General features: G+C 37.3%; 1 protein-coding gene across 1 annotated transcript in view; it reads left to right on the top strand.

The window, feature by feature from the left end:
- Window positions 1–15,822, top strand: part of lama2 (laminin, alpha 2) — a 198,122-nt gene that overhangs the window by 83,460 nt on the left and 98,840 nt on the right. The window contains exons 11-13 of the mRNA XM_016439772.1: window positions 495–665; window positions 11,257–11,358; window positions 15,246–15,457. Of these exons, the coding sequence (XP_016295258.1) occupies window positions 495–665; window positions 11,257–11,358; window positions 15,246–15,457 (485 nt within the window). The remainder of the gene's footprint in view (window positions 1–494; window positions 666–11,256; window positions 11,359–15,245; window positions 15,458–15,822) is intronic.

Below are 15,822 nucleotides of genomic sequence, written 5' to 3'. Positions count from 1 at the left end.
TTACCCAATTACCGGAGACGTTCCCTGAGTAGGGAACGAGACACTGCGTCCTCTAGGGGTCACTATGAGAAACCTAGAGGACGCAGTTCGAAGTTCCCATGAAAGGGAACTTCAGTTTTAAGGTCATTTAATCAATCATGCAATAATATTTAGAATGATGCACATAAGAGAAAGGATACAGGCAAAAATACAGATTATCATATGAAGAGAACAGTTAAACGCTGCTAGGCAGAACTGCAATAAATTGTGACGAATGAGTTTGTTCTCCATTTGACTGCTCCAATCACAAAGGAGATTGGCTGATTATGAGGTTATGGAATGCCAAAAGAGAGCTGCTGGACCTTCTGCTGAAATGATAATACGCACTTAAATGTTACTTAAACATATATTTTGTAATTTGCATATGATGAGCATACATACCAGTAGCACTATTGCCTGCCCTACCCAACAGCACGGTCTCAGAGATCTGAATGTTTTGGTGTGTCTGTTTGCAGGTGATGGATATGTCTGGATGGTATCTGACAGGAGCGGATGGGGAGGGGCTTGTGTGGGCGGTGCCCAGCAGAGAGACGGCCCACCAGCTCACCGTGAGCCAATCAGACGTGCAGACTCACCTGACGGCACCGTACTACTGGAGCGCCCCGTCTGCTTACCTGCACAAGAAAGTGAGTGTGTGCATGTGCGTGCGTGTGTGCGTGTGTGTGTGTGTGGGTGTGTGTGTGTGTGTGTGTGTGTGTGTGTGTGTGTGTGTGCGTGTGCGTGCTAGTATTAATTTGTGCCAGCACACTGTGCTGATGTATAATGTGCAGTAATGATGCCGTCACATGACCACAATACAGACATCATTTATCATCATTATGTTACAGGCTCATTTAGCCTTTCATCTGCCCTTGATTTAACTTCAGTGTCTGCAGGGGGAGAGACGCAGCCGGGGACTTTAAATGCATGCATAATGGGAGTATGAAAAATTAAATCAAAGGAGTGTACATAACCGCACTGTCTGAGAATCACCTTCATTTAATTTCAGACAGTGTTTATTACCTATATCATATCACATCATATTAGTAATAATATAATAAGTACATATCAGTAACAATATAAACATAGTGAGCGGAAAGTTTCTATTTTTGGCACACAACTTGTGAAAATGTTTTTGTTCGTACTGACAAATAAGCCACTATGAACGTAGTATGCAGTATGTTTTTCAAAAAAAAAAAAAAAAAATCCTTTTCTAATCAGTGTTTTTGTAGTGGTTCCAGTAAATTAAGTTTTATTTTTTCTCACCCCATTGAAGCATAAATCTAATTAAGTTTTGATGAAAAACAGCATGGGTGGACACAAAAACACTTGAACAGTCCTTCAATCACATGACACGGCACTACTTGAAGCTTCTCAAAGTTTCCTCTCAATCAATTCAGTTGATTGCAGGTAAATATCCACTTCATCCAGCGCTCGTTTGCTCTCATGATATTGTTGCACTGACTGAGAAACCACTCCAAAGGATTCAATGAGAAAGCGGTCTGAATCCATCCAGATTGCTTTTCAAACCTGTTTGGCCGATTCACTGAGGCTACTCTTTTAAAATGGTAACTTTGAGAAACTTCAAGTGTTGTGTCATGTGAATAAGGGGCTGTTTACACTGAAAGTGTTTTGTGTGTTTTCCGATGTAAACATGTGCAGATGGATGTGCTGAGGCCTTTAAAAAAACATCTGAAGATGCTTCCACAAGAGCTGAACTAATCCACAGTCATACTGTAACATGATTTTTAATAACTCCTACTTATATAACTTGTGTACTAATCTTGTTTATACTCTCATGTTTACTTGAGACTTTCGTTAATCTTTGAAACACAAATTAAGATTTTGAATGAAACTGTTCATCAAATAAAGTGATTGTGTCTCTTCACAAGACTTGGACTAAACCACTCAATTCATATGGATTTGTTTTATGATGACCTTTTTGAATCTTTTAAGTTTTGGATGCATGGATTTCTATGCAGTGACAGATACCTTTTCAGGTTTCATGAAAATATCTTAATGTGTGTTTCAAATATTATCCAAAGGAATAACATTCACATTAAGACCAGGAATATACATTAAGAAAGGGCTGTAAATGGGTGTAAATGACACCAATTCATATGCTCACATTGTGAACGGTCATTAGAAGAATGGACAAAGCCTGAATAGACATCACACACACACACACAGAGAGAGTTGAGGACTCGAAAAGACAGTGAACAAGATGAATATGCATGTGATTTCCAGTGCATTCAGATGTGTGAGAATAAACCCTGAGCTGTTAAAGTGGGTCAAGCATGTGCCGCCGATGTTCTTTGACCTCTGAACTCTCTCCACTGCTAATGATGCCATTACTCTGAGTTTAAAGGCACTGTCAGCATTCATCTAAAAGGCTTTTCATATCCACGTAGATTAGGCTGTACGTTTAATTGACTTTTAAAGTTTTAAATGAAGGATTCATCCTCATTGAATGCACTGACCAGTTACATATGGAAAAAAGTGTTTCTGGGTGAATCTCCTGATGCCTGTCAAGAACATGCCAATAAATTAATAAATTAACAAAAATAAATAAGTAAATAAATAAAAAACAATGGTCCTAAAAATAAACTTCATATTCTTTATGCAATATATATATATATATATCCTCTGCTTTTGCGGTGTAATATGTATGGAAGCCCAATTCTGCCTACAGAATAAAAAAAATAATAATTAATTAAATAGGGTACTTTTTATCCTTTTTCTCACAATTTCTCGAGTTTTTATTATTATTTTTTTTTTTTACATTTTTATTTACAATTCAGACTATTCTTCTTAGAATTGCACGTTTATATTACGCAGTTCTGAGTTTACTTCTTGCAATTCTGAATTGCAAGAAAAAAGTCAGAATTGTGAGATAAAAGGAAGCAATCACTGTTATTTTTATCTTGTTGCAGAAACAGGCTGCCATAAATATGAAGCAGACACTTCTTCATGAGATTCACTGTTATATTTGCTGCAATACACACAGTTTTAAAAGACTGATCTCTTTCGATGCTGTTTTTATGGCTTTTGAGTCACACATTGTGTATTTGTTTAACACTGGAACATTTAATGCTTTCCCTAAAAAAACAATGTGACAGTAGATTTAGATTGACAAGCACTTTACACACATTTGCAATCATTTTTAGTAGTTATGTGACATGAACTTCTATTTTAAATGCTGGATCCTACGAGTTCATATAGAGTCACTCTTTACACTGAGTAGCTGCATATTTTAAAGGGTGTCTGGTAATAGTAATAGTATGGTAATGGTAATCTCTATGGCAACAGCCTCCTTTGGTAAGATGACATTTAATAAGATACCTACTCATACTTACTTCCACTGAGACTTTCAGACATTTTTCCATTGAGAGTTTAAATTACTGTGGACAAAGTACACATTACCTGGAAATTGTGGGTCTTTGCCATGCTTGCTCACGGATTTCACACATGGACTGGCGTTTCACATGGCATGATGGAAATTATGTGCAATCGTGATTATGTGCAATTTGATATCCCTTCCTGAAAACAGGGATATTTACATGTAATATTCCCAAAATCACATTATTTTATTTATTTATGTTTTTTAAACATGTACAGGCACATGTACAGTACATGCCACAAAAACGATTTTCAAATGATTTCCATGCAATTAAATGAGAACACACAAAGAGGTTGTTAATAAAAGGTTGAATGTTTGACATGACCTGCAAAAGTATCTTATAAAACCTATAAAAAGTTTTGGTCCTGGATTGATCAGTGCATCGTTCCATTTGTGTTATACTGAAGCAATACCACACAAGCAAGAGCTGTCATACCAAATATCAGCTGTCAATCAGTCGTAGGTAATGCTGATATTCAGACCAGACTGTGAGTGTGATAATTCTTGTATTTTGATATTATACAACAGTTCAATAAACAAGCTGACAGTTAAGTAAGGGATAATGTACATCCAGCCGGTTATTATCGCAGAATAACCCCCGACAGGGTGATCAGGACCCCGATGTGAAGCAGAGGTTATTCTACGATAACAACCGGCTGGATGTTACTTGTGTTTGTTGGAGTTTATTTTGTGGTCTTGTCTGTCTCACCTCAATCTTCTTGTCGGTCAGCTCGACTCACTCTCCTCACTTGATAAATGAAATCTGTCTCAAGCTGCTGATCTGTGATACGAATGTCGCTCAGCACGCTTCATTGAGCAGCCGCGTTCAGTTTTTAATTGTAGTGTCTGTTCTCTAAATTAACTAAATGTTTTTATTACTATAAAATATCAAAACTGATGGTGCCGCGGTGGGCAAGTGACATAACCGGTGTTGTGACTTAACACCGGTAACACCGTCAACACCGACTATCACAGCAAGACTACCATCAACGTTCTTCATTCGGGTAAGGCCGGGCATACACTGTGCGATTTTCGACCGATTTTGAGGCGAATTCTGACTCGTGCAACTCTTTTTTGAGTCGGGCTGAATTTCAGCTTTGTCGTGCGTTGTTTGTTGTGCAGTGTACAGGGGTAACAGAGGCGATTAACCTCTCCAGACTGGATGGTCAGATGAATTTCTGACATGTCAGAAATTTTGGTCGGCCCTTGTGGGGATTTTGCACAGTTAAATCAGATCTACAAACCGATTGCCCTCACCGATTTGCCCTCACTGCACCTGCACAAAAACAGAAATGAAACTATGGCGTGTGGTGTGGAATGAAGTGATGGAGGGTAAACTTGTTGAGCAACACATTGGTCTTTTTGAAACCATTGGTTTATTAAATATATATATATATATATATATATATAGATGATGGTTGGCATCTTCATAATCCACATAGGCAGGTGGCACATAGGCATCATAAAAGTTGTGCAGGCAAAAACAATGGGCACAACTTTGTCTGGATCCAGGCAAATAGTTGTTCTAAAATCTGTAGCGATTTGCCAAAATTCCAAAGGCGTTTTCAACAACACGGCATGCCCTGGAAAGATGGTAATTATAAATCCTTTGATTTGGGCTCAGATTTCGAAAAGGATAGGGCTTCATGAGATCTGTTCTGGGCGGATAGGCCTTGTCACCGATGAACATGTAGGGCATCATGACATCAGTGTCGGGCAGAGTATTTTGATGGGGGACATGCAGTAGGCCAGTGTCCATAGCAACTCTTAAGTCCGACTGGGCAAACACACAAGCTTCAGACACTCTGCCCTGGGTTCCCGCTCTTGCATACACAAACCTGTGGTGGAGTTGACTACAGCCATACGTATGATGGAAAACCTGGACTTAAAGTTGTAAAACATGCTTCCAGACTTGGCAGGGTTGAATGAAGATGTGTTTGCCATCCACAGTCCCTAAGCAGTGTGGAAAGTGCCACTTGTCAGTAAAGTCTTTGGCAATGGCCTTCCACTCGGACTCAGTTGTTGGTGTCTGAGAAACCAAATGAAGTTTAATAGTATTTTTATTCCATCATTAGTATTGCCATACAGATCAAAATTGTTTCATGCTCCTGACGAATTGACAAAATGTTTTTCTTTCTCAACGACCATAAAGTGGTTTACATAACTACAAATAACTAATAAATTCCCCTACTATATACGGTGAAAAACTGTATTGGACATTACATGTATTGGCCATTAATTTAACGGTAGTATACCACTTTTGGAAGTGAAAAAGACCATATAATTGCATTATTTCAGTTTCATGTGTGTTACCGTGATGGTGTTTGGTGTTTGTGTGAATGACACTGTGCACCTTCTATATATGTTATTATTTAAAAGCTGCTTGTGATGGGCTTTGGTTCATCATGTGACTTTCTCACCACCTGCATTTGGTGGTTATCAGTGTATTACAAAGGTACAAAACAGATTTCAGTACTTCAATAGGATGGTATATTAACATTATATCAGTTAATTACGGAAATTACTGTATTTAACTGTAAATTTAAGTTAAAACCGTAAAACCTAAAACGTTCCTACCGTATTTTTTATGGTAAAATTCCTGCAACCACAGCTGCCGTTATTTTACCGTAAATTTTACGGATTTTTTTTTACAGTGTATCATTCCACAGCATAGCTGACGTTATTTTTGTTGCATAGCAACTGTTAATATTTGAATCATGTAGTAAATGTTTTTTTGTTATAAAAGCAATAAGGCACTTGAGGTTGTGTAATGTTGTGGATATCGTCTCTGATCACGTAAACATCAGCAGTTAGAAGAGGAACAGCTTGAAGGACAGACTGATGTCACTACAATCAGAGACGCAAACATCTTACAAACATGTTAGAAATCTTCTCCTCACTGGTTTTATGGTGCTTACAGAATTTGTACAGAAAGCATTTCCGCCCGTCTGGTCTCAACATATTTGCCTCGAGTTTTAGCGGTCACTGGTGTTCACACATGGTATGATGTGCCTGTGTGTGTTTATGTGCTGCTCCTCTGATTGCATCTGTCCAGATGTGCATTGCCTTTTGAACTGGTTGTCACAAGCACAACACAAACAAACCGCACTTTGTTTGTGGAGCTTCGTCTGTGTGTTTGTGTCTCTGTAGGTGGGCTCTGGTCCATATCAGACCCATACTGCTCCCTGCTTGACTTTAAAGTGAACGGGGTGAGACGCGGCGGGAGGAGCAGAGGTCAGCGGGGCTAATTTCATGGAGAGAGGGGTTACAGCAGAGGAATGTTCTGGAGTTGCTTGACGGCGCCCAGTTTTTAGTTTGAAGGCGCCCAGCGGACGGTCTGTTTCTCATTTCCTGTAAGATGTGCCAGAGTTGATGCTCTAATTTTCGCTCTCTCCCTTCATTTTTCCCATTTAGTCTGCATGTGTTCATGCTCAGTCTTAGTATTTGGGTTTTGATTTGTGGTTTCTTTGCAATCTAAACTCTCACTAACAAATAATAAAATGGTTCCGTGGCAATGCCATTGTTTCGTTGGCAGTACCTTGTTTTCTTTCTTAGTATTCTTTGAAATAACATTGAGTATAATGTAAATACCATGGTATATGGGACAGTCTGTAGCATTGCCATCTGGTACCACCATAGTACTTTTGTAGACCATATAATGGCAAGTGCATGTTATTACGTTCATATTAAATTATTAAACAAGTCGGTTAATAAACAGGTGGTTTGAGGTGACTCTATTGACCCGAGCATGATTCATTCTTGAACACTCAGGACTGACTGAGCTGAAGTGGTTGCCATGACATCACAAGAGCTCGACTGATAACGGGAAGCAGTGCTTGTTCCTGCCCTTCAGCTGTGATCCAGTAACAGAAGCTGTGTCTCATTTCGAAGCCTGCGCCCTCTGGAGGTGGCATTCGAAGGCTGCATACGTCATCGAGGCTGTCTCGTTTTAGAAAAGCAAGTAGGACACTCCGAATGCAACCTTCTTTCACAGGAATTCGGAGGATGCATGAGGTGTATCCTTCGCTGCTACAGATAACCCACAATTCTTTGCGTCACTGTAAACATTATTATTACAAAAAAAAATGGCGGTGCCGGCAGATGTAAACAAAGACTATAGAATACCCTTAAAGGGACTTTGATGTAACGTTACACACAAGTGAAGATGTAAATATAAAAAAATGTAAGTATTAAATGTAAAATGTAATTATTTTCTAGTTCTTCTTTTTTAAACTGTATTACCTCAGTTGGTAGATGTGGTAAACAGGATTACAAGTGTTGAGTGATTTTTAACTTTGCTAGCAAGGCGAGAAATTGTTAATTTGTTTAATCCTCTGGTATTGTACATTTAGGGGTCGCTTTCATGTTGTTAACTGTAGAAACGGAGACAATAATCTTATAATAAATTGATTTGTACATTTAGTTTTATGAAATTAATGACTCTATAAATGTGTTGGCATAGCAACGTGATACTTCCTGTTTCCTTTTCCGCCCGTCCTACGAAGGCCGACTCGTTTAATTCTGGGTTTGAGGACACTCCGTATACGCTTCCTTCAGAGGCAGCCTTCGAAATGAGACACAGCTAGAGTGTGATGTTTGCACCATGGCATTACATTAAAAGTGGTAACCTGCAGTTGTAACCCTGAAGAGCTTTTTTTTTCTTTCTTTTTTTTTTGAATACTGGATTTACAAAAATAATTTCATGTTTATGAAGTGTTTCAACATTGCATAAATTACTGGACACATTAATTTTTATTTGAATTATAATTCAGTTGGTTATTTAACCATGTCTTTGGAAGGCTTTTGTCTTTCAATCACATTAAAATGCACAAATTCACATTTCTTATTTCCATGTAAAGCAAGGATTCAGGCATTAAGCAGGGATTTTTTCTTTCACTTAATATATTTACTTGAAGTAGCTACCCCCAAGATTTTAAGTTAATAATTAAGTATTTTCTGACGTTGGTTAATGGTCACATTACTTGCAGGTAAACAAATAAAACATATATTTTATATTTTAAATTATTTATTTTAATTTTACATTTTTATGATTTAATTAATTATTAGCTTTTCATTAAACTCTCAAACCATTAATCTCACAAACATAGTTTGGGAAACCTTGATGTAATGTAATGTTTAATGCACTTCATGTTATTAATAACAACAAATATTTCTTTCTCTCTGCATTTTTATATCAATATGTTACAATATTTCCTATTTAAGTCAATGTGATGAACAAGTTAGATCAAAAGTAGTCTAACAGTAATCAAAAGGCAGTCAGATTATATACCTAAAATGTGTAATGTAACAGTTTAAGTTACTAACTAAAATTTTTGTCATCTAATTGGGAATCAGTAACAGACTACAATTTGTAAGTAATCTACCCAGCACTGTGCATAGAGAGTAACCGAAAACTGAAGACTAAGGGAGTGTTTGCAGGACACCGTTTTTAACTAAAAACAAAAAACTTTTGATGCATTTTGGCCGTTCAAAATGAGTTTTAAAGTGTAAGATTTTGAAAACTGTATTGTTATCGTCTCTGTGTAGACAACATAAACACGGTTCTCAAAAAATGTGAACGGGATCGCTTTGACAACGTTGTAATCTGTATGTGAAACTTTTCACAACTGCAAAGGAAAACCTTTTCTGTTTTTTTTTGCAACGTTGTCATGTAAACATACCCTTACTCAAGAAGGTTAAAATACACAAGGGTGATTAGCTAATTGGCAACTAAACTAGACACAAGTGATGATGATAATTAGCAAACTAATCACTATAACAAAGGAAACAGGAACACATAAGCTAAATGTCATTGAACACGAAACTGGAGCTCAGGCTGAAAGTAATAAAAATAGTGTGAACATCCATTATTATAGGGCTAATTTCATTTGTGTAGGCTACAGTGAAAAAATAAATAAATAAACAAGGTTGCAATTATCATTTACTTTTTTTTTTCAATGTCTGTATTGTCTAGTTCGTAAAACAGTCTAGTAGAAGCCATGTGTGAAATAAATGACTTCTATAAGGGACAAATCATGGAAGCAGAGACATCTGTAACCTTAATGGCCCAGTTGTTTGGTGTTTTCAGAACAACAGTATTTATGATTATGACTGCGAACACAAAGCATGGCAAGACTATATCAGTGTAGTAGAATAGTGGGTGAAAACAGAAAGTGAATAACTAAGAAGGATTGTGTCCAAACAACACAGAACTACTGCTGTAAAGTGGCAGCAAACCTCAATTTTCACCTTGAAGACCCTGTTTCCACAAAAACCAAGCACAGAGAACTTAACAAAGCCTGCAGCAGCAACTGCTAAAACTTTAAATAACAGACACCAGTACTAACATGTGAAAAATATGGTGTTATGATCATAAAACCCGGACAATTAGAGCACAAGATGAACTTCAACATCTGCCCTGGCCAGACATGTCACTTGACTTGAATATTATCAGACCACCTCCTTCAACATCTCTGAAGCAACTAGTAGATGTTCTGATAGACAACATTCACCTGGAGACCATTCAAAATGTGTATGAATTTACTCTAAGAGGGTTGGGTGCTGTATTACAGGCCAATGTGGTGAAACACCTTAATAATTAAACTTTTCATATTTCCTAGGTGTTCACATTATTTTGTCCAACCCATGTATATATGTGACCCTGGAGCACAAAAGCAGTCTTAAGTCGCTGGGGTATATTTGTAGCAATAGCCAAAAAAACATTGTATGGGTCAAAATTATAGATTTTTCTTTTATGCCACAAATCATTAGGATATTAAGTAAAGATCATGTTCCATGAAGATATTTTGTATATTTCTTATCGTAAATATATCAAAACTTATTTTTTGGTGAGTAATATGCATTGCTAAGAACTTCATTTGAACAACTTTAAAGATGATTTTCTCAATATTTTGATTTTTTTGCACCCTCAGATTCCAGATTTTCAAATAGTTGTATCTCGGCCAAATATTGTCCTATCCTAACAAACCATACATCAATGGAAAGCTTATTTATTCAGATGATGTATAAATGTCAATTTAAAAAAATTGACCCTTATGACTGGTTTTGTGGTTCAGGGTCACATATGTGAATTACTTGCATTAAAGTAATTTGGAGGAAATTTGCTTAATTGCCATGAAAATAATGTCTCAAACTTAATGGTCTTTGAATAAGGCTTCATTTTGTGTAAACCAAACATAATTTTGGCGTGAAATAAGACATTTCTTGGGCGATTTGCCCAAATGTCATTTCAGGCTTGCCGGTCAGCCGCAGTGCTGAAAAATCAATCGTTTTTTCACGTGTTGGTCTGGAGACAAATGTCTTTTCTCTTTCCTTTAGACATGAGCAGTCAGAACATATAAAAGTGGGACGAGCGAGACGTGTTGATGTTTGGTTTGGATGTGAATGCCGTATGAGTCTGGTGTGTTGGAGAGATGTGCTCTGACCTCGAACTCACAGGCTGCTGCAGTAAAACCCAAGCCTGTCTTGAGAGATTTGAAGTGTAGGAGCGTGTAGGAGTATGTATGCGTGAGTGGGCGTGTGTGTGTGTGTATAAAAAGCCAGTATTGGATGCAGAAAACACACGGTGAAGTGTTGTTCTCCCCAGTGGAGCTCGAGTTCCTCCCCCAGTGTGCTGGTCTGATTTAACCGCACCGATTTGCCCTGCAGCATAACATTTCTCAATAACAGACTGAGAATGCACTCACATTGTGTGTGTGTGTGTGTGTGTGTGGGGCTTCATCAATAATCACTGCGTTTTGAACTTGTTTTCGACCTTTTCTTGAAAACAGACACAGTTGCTGACCTTTGCTGCTGTTTGTGTGTGTTTGCATCTGCAGCTCTTGGCATACGGAGGCCGGCTGGTGTATTCGCTCTCTTATGACACAGAGAGCAAAGACGACCCCGTTCGCATCATCAGCGCTCCTGATGTCATCATAGAGGTACGTCTGCGCAATCACAAACACAAACACGTTCACACTGAGTTTGATAGGACCAAGGCGAATAAATGGTTTCTTTAAACTCTGTGCGGTTGTGATTCATTGTGAAGCATGCAGGCAGACTCTCTCCACCTCTAGACCTTGAAAGGAAACAGAATTTTTCTCTCCAACAATTTAATTGAAAACTGTTTTTTTAACTCGTCGTACAACTTTCACTTGACCTCCTCTAAATTTTGGTCCAAATATCTGCCGGTCACAAGTTCATAAGCAGATTTTTGATTTTCTAAATGGTTTTCCAACAGACAAATTTGACTGTGAAGAGACCAGTCAGAAAGTGAAGCTGTGCCTTGACAATTCATTCATTAATTTCATTTATTTATTTTTTAGTCAGGGGTAATACACATTAATAAGACATAAAATCATTGTAAAATGTGCCAGATTTACCCAGGCCAGCTCATTTTTATCTGTAGTCCCAGGGCATGTTGAAGTTTAAATGAAATCAAATGAATGAATGAATGAAATTGACTTAATTATTTATTTATTTTCTTTTATTTTAGAAAAACCACTGACTTTTTATATGTTTTAATTCTATTGAGAATCGATTCCAGTCATGATTCTTTTAAAGACAAATGATAACTGACTAAAGCTATGTTTTTTTTTGTGCTCGTGTGTTCCTTTCTGATAGCTGATTTACTCCTTACATGTGTAAACTTGGCTATTGCTACAAATATACCCCAGCGACTTAAGACTGCTTTTGTGCTCCAGTGTCACAAATATGATGCAAAATCATTAAGAATCTTAAAAACCAACAATAAATCAGCTAATTTGATCTAGTGTTCCCAGCTCAAAAAAAGAATACATAAACTAAAATACCGCCATAATGGAAAATCTTTGGCTTTTTATCTGATTCATAAGAGCTTGCTTATACACAGTTTCAACAGGCTTAAGATCAGACTTGCATGCTTGTGTCCAAGTAGTCCCATAATATGCGGTAGAATCATAGCTTTCATGAATAACATTTCAGCCTCTTAAGTTAAGCTGTTTCTAATGAACCTAAAATTGGCTAAATTAAATTTCACTGTATTAACCACTTTTTCACCTTTAAAAGAAAGCTGAGAATCAATTATTATTCAGAAAAATATTTAAATTCATTTCTGTTCTGCTTTAACATCAAACTTTACCCTTTCTGTAAAAAACATGCTCAGAGATTTCTTGGCATTCAGATGCAAACATGATTTTAGTAAGCCATTGTGAGACCTGATCCAAGGATTTACTTATTGAAGTGAACATTAATAGGTGACTTTAGGATTGTCCCGAGGGTCCCTGTAAACTTTGTGGGACAGAGATGTAAATTAGGGTTAAAACTGCTGATAACCTCAAAAATGTTTTGCTGTCCTTGTGTTCTTTGGATCATGGTTAACTTACCGTATACCTGCAGCTGCTTGGCCACATAATTGCTGCTTGCAGCTATATTTTTAATTGAACTCTTTTGTTAAAAAATGTACACAACATTAAAAACTTACATATGCTGTTTGCATAAACATTCAATCGATGTACTGTAATCTTGAGTAGAAATGCGCAGAGGAAAGGGCCAAAACCATACTGGACGTCATTTCTGCAAAAAAACAGCAAAACAAAAATACTAAAATGTGGGGAATTAATATGCCAACAGCATCAAATAAATGCATTTTGTGAAGAATATGTCCTAGCATAAAAGAAGGCTTTGCAATATTCGATTTAGGCTTCGGATGCTTTGAAATGCAGCACATGAGAGAGTCTGAGTCGCTCGGTTTGTACTGCACCCGTGTGTTCGAGGCTAAACGACCTCACCTTTACCCAGAGATCACATTATTTGAGCCCATTCCCGTTACACTGACACCTCGCCTCATCGGTCCCGCCGTGTGTGTGCGTCTCAGAGCACAGCGTGGCCGTCTCGGTTTCATCCAGAAGTGCAGCTGTTTATGTCTGCGAGCATGTTTGTTTGTGAGTGTGAATGCATGTGTTTGTGGTGTCGCGCAGCTGTGTTTATGTTTGCGTGAGCCTTTTCACAAGCTCGCAGGAGCGTTTACGTCTGCATGTGTGTAAAAGCATGCTTGAGTCTGCATTCGCATACCTGTTTGTGTAATTTGTGTCTGCTGACACACGCATATTCTCCTTTATTTAGTCTGGTAGAAAAGCACTCTCCTAATATTTGGTTTATTCATGTTGCGTTGCATTAAATAATTTTTTTGGCTGAACGCTTTCTCGGTCTCAGCCACATCTAAATCGGGGTTACTGAGCTCCGGTCCTGCAGAGTACAGCTTCAAGCAACCTTCAAACACCTGACTGGAATAATTATGACAGGATTATTATAGTTAACTAAAACTAAAACCATAAAAAAATATTTATTTGAAATAAAAAAATATTACCGGAAATAAAACAAAATAAAATAAACATATTTTATTTCAGCTAGTTGCCAAGGCAACATTTCTCATTTTCATTTAGTTTAACTTATAGTGCTACTAAAACTAAATAAACTAAAACTAATAAATACAATTTCATAAAAACTATATAGACATTTAAAAAGCTAATAGAAATGACAAAACACAGAATTGCTCAAATTAAAGTGAAAACAGAGAATATAGAAATAAAATCGAATTCAAAATATTAACAAAAAACGCAAGAGTATATTAATGGCACCTAAATAAAACTGGTTCAAATATTAATTATAATTATAAATAGTAGCCTAATTATACATATAAATTATATATAAATAATGAATATTACAAATGTAATTAAATATAAATACACTTTCTGACCATTTTAGTCAGATCATATGGTGACCAGCAGGGGAAAATAAATAAATAAATCAAATGTATCCATATTTTTTGTATGTGTGCTGTAGAGTATTTCAGCAATTGTCTCACTTGTGTCTATTTTTATTGTGTTAAAGTCTAAAAAACTCCATTAGGTCTCCTGAGCACTGAAAGAGTGACCAATTTTCCTCTGGGAAATCCTGTCTTGTTATTTTACTGCATGCAATAAACCTGTGTGTGTGTGTGTGTGTGTGTGTGTGTGTGTGTGTGTGTGTGTGTGTGTGCATGAGAGAGAGACTTTAAGTTCCTATGCTGACATTGTGTTAATCTTCCATTCCTTGTAGATCTGAAAGCTGTTAGTGTGATACGAAGCTATTGCATCAATGCATGCACACACATAACACACACACACACACACACACACACACACACACTTGCACAATTCTTCACAATTTATTAGACATAATTTCCTGAAAATATTCCTCCTTCCATCAAAACAATCTCTCTCATCCTTTATACATTCATCACATGTCTCTTCATAAATCACCCTATTCTACACACACACACACACACACACACACACACACACTGTACTGAGCTACCTAAATGAAGACATACATGTACCACTTCTACTGTTTTTTTGTGACTGTTTATATTGAGTAACCCTAATGGCATTAAAAATAAATAAATAATATATTTTTTTAGAATTTAAAAAACATTATTTTGTGTGTGTGTGTGTCCAAATGGAGATGTCCCTGCATGTGAGGTTTTGTCATATAAGCTCATATGTGGAGTCAGACTTGACTAAGTAAACCCACACACATACACAGTTACTTAATTTGAGAACATACAAAGACTTCTTGTATATAAAGCTGATTATTAAGCTGATTAATTATTATAGACTACATGGTTTTGTTATTAACTCAGTTATAGGGACAAATTGTTAAGCTAAGTGGATAGCCATGTGAACATGCACACATAAATGCTACTGTTTCTTTGTTCTTTAGCCAGTGTGTAATTTACTAAACGACAGCAGTTTTGCACCTGATGTGATAACGGACAGGAGGAAGGCTTGATGTGTTCCTCTTTCTTCAGGGCAGCGGGCTGAGGATGATTGACAACAGCTCTGGGGTCGCGGTGTATCCGTTCTCCACAGCTGAGCGCAGGATAGATCTCCTGCCTGAAAGCTTTCTGCATCACGCCTCAAGACTGCCCGTCAGTAAGAGAGACTTCCACAGCGTCCTCAACAACATTGAGCGTCTGCTGCTCCGGGCCTCCTACGCTCAGGAACACAGCGCCATCTACAGGTACACTGCAGTCCTGCACGCTCACACACACACACACACACACACACACACACACACACACACACACACACACACACACACACTCATACCATAGGTCAGCATTTACTGGACTGTGATCCAGAGCCAGAGCACAGATTGGTTCCATCCAGAATGCAAATCATTTATCATAAATTAGAATTCTAAACATTTTCTTCATTTGTCGGTTGACTGTGAAGGCAACACAGAAGCTGCTTCTCAAGCAGAATGCAAGATCTATATATATTTACACATAAATCACAGTTTATCTTACAGTTTTCTCGATTGCTAAAACACTATAACCAGGCTTTTGAACAAAAATTTCAACGCCATTTAAAAAAAAAAAAAAA

Source organism: Sinocyclocheilus anshuiensis, unplaced genomic scaffold, assembly GCF_001515605.1.
Source record: "Sinocyclocheilus anshuiensis isolate Anshui unplaced genomic scaffold, SAMN03320099.WGS_v1.1 scaffold1518, whole genome shotgun sequence".
Lineage (NCBI taxonomy): Eukaryota > Metazoa > Chordata > Actinopteri > Cypriniformes > Cyprinidae > Sinocyclocheilus > Sinocyclocheilus anshuiensis.
The sequence above is the reverse complement of the archived record's forward strand: the minus strand, read 5'-3'. Positions and strand labels throughout refer to the sequence as shown.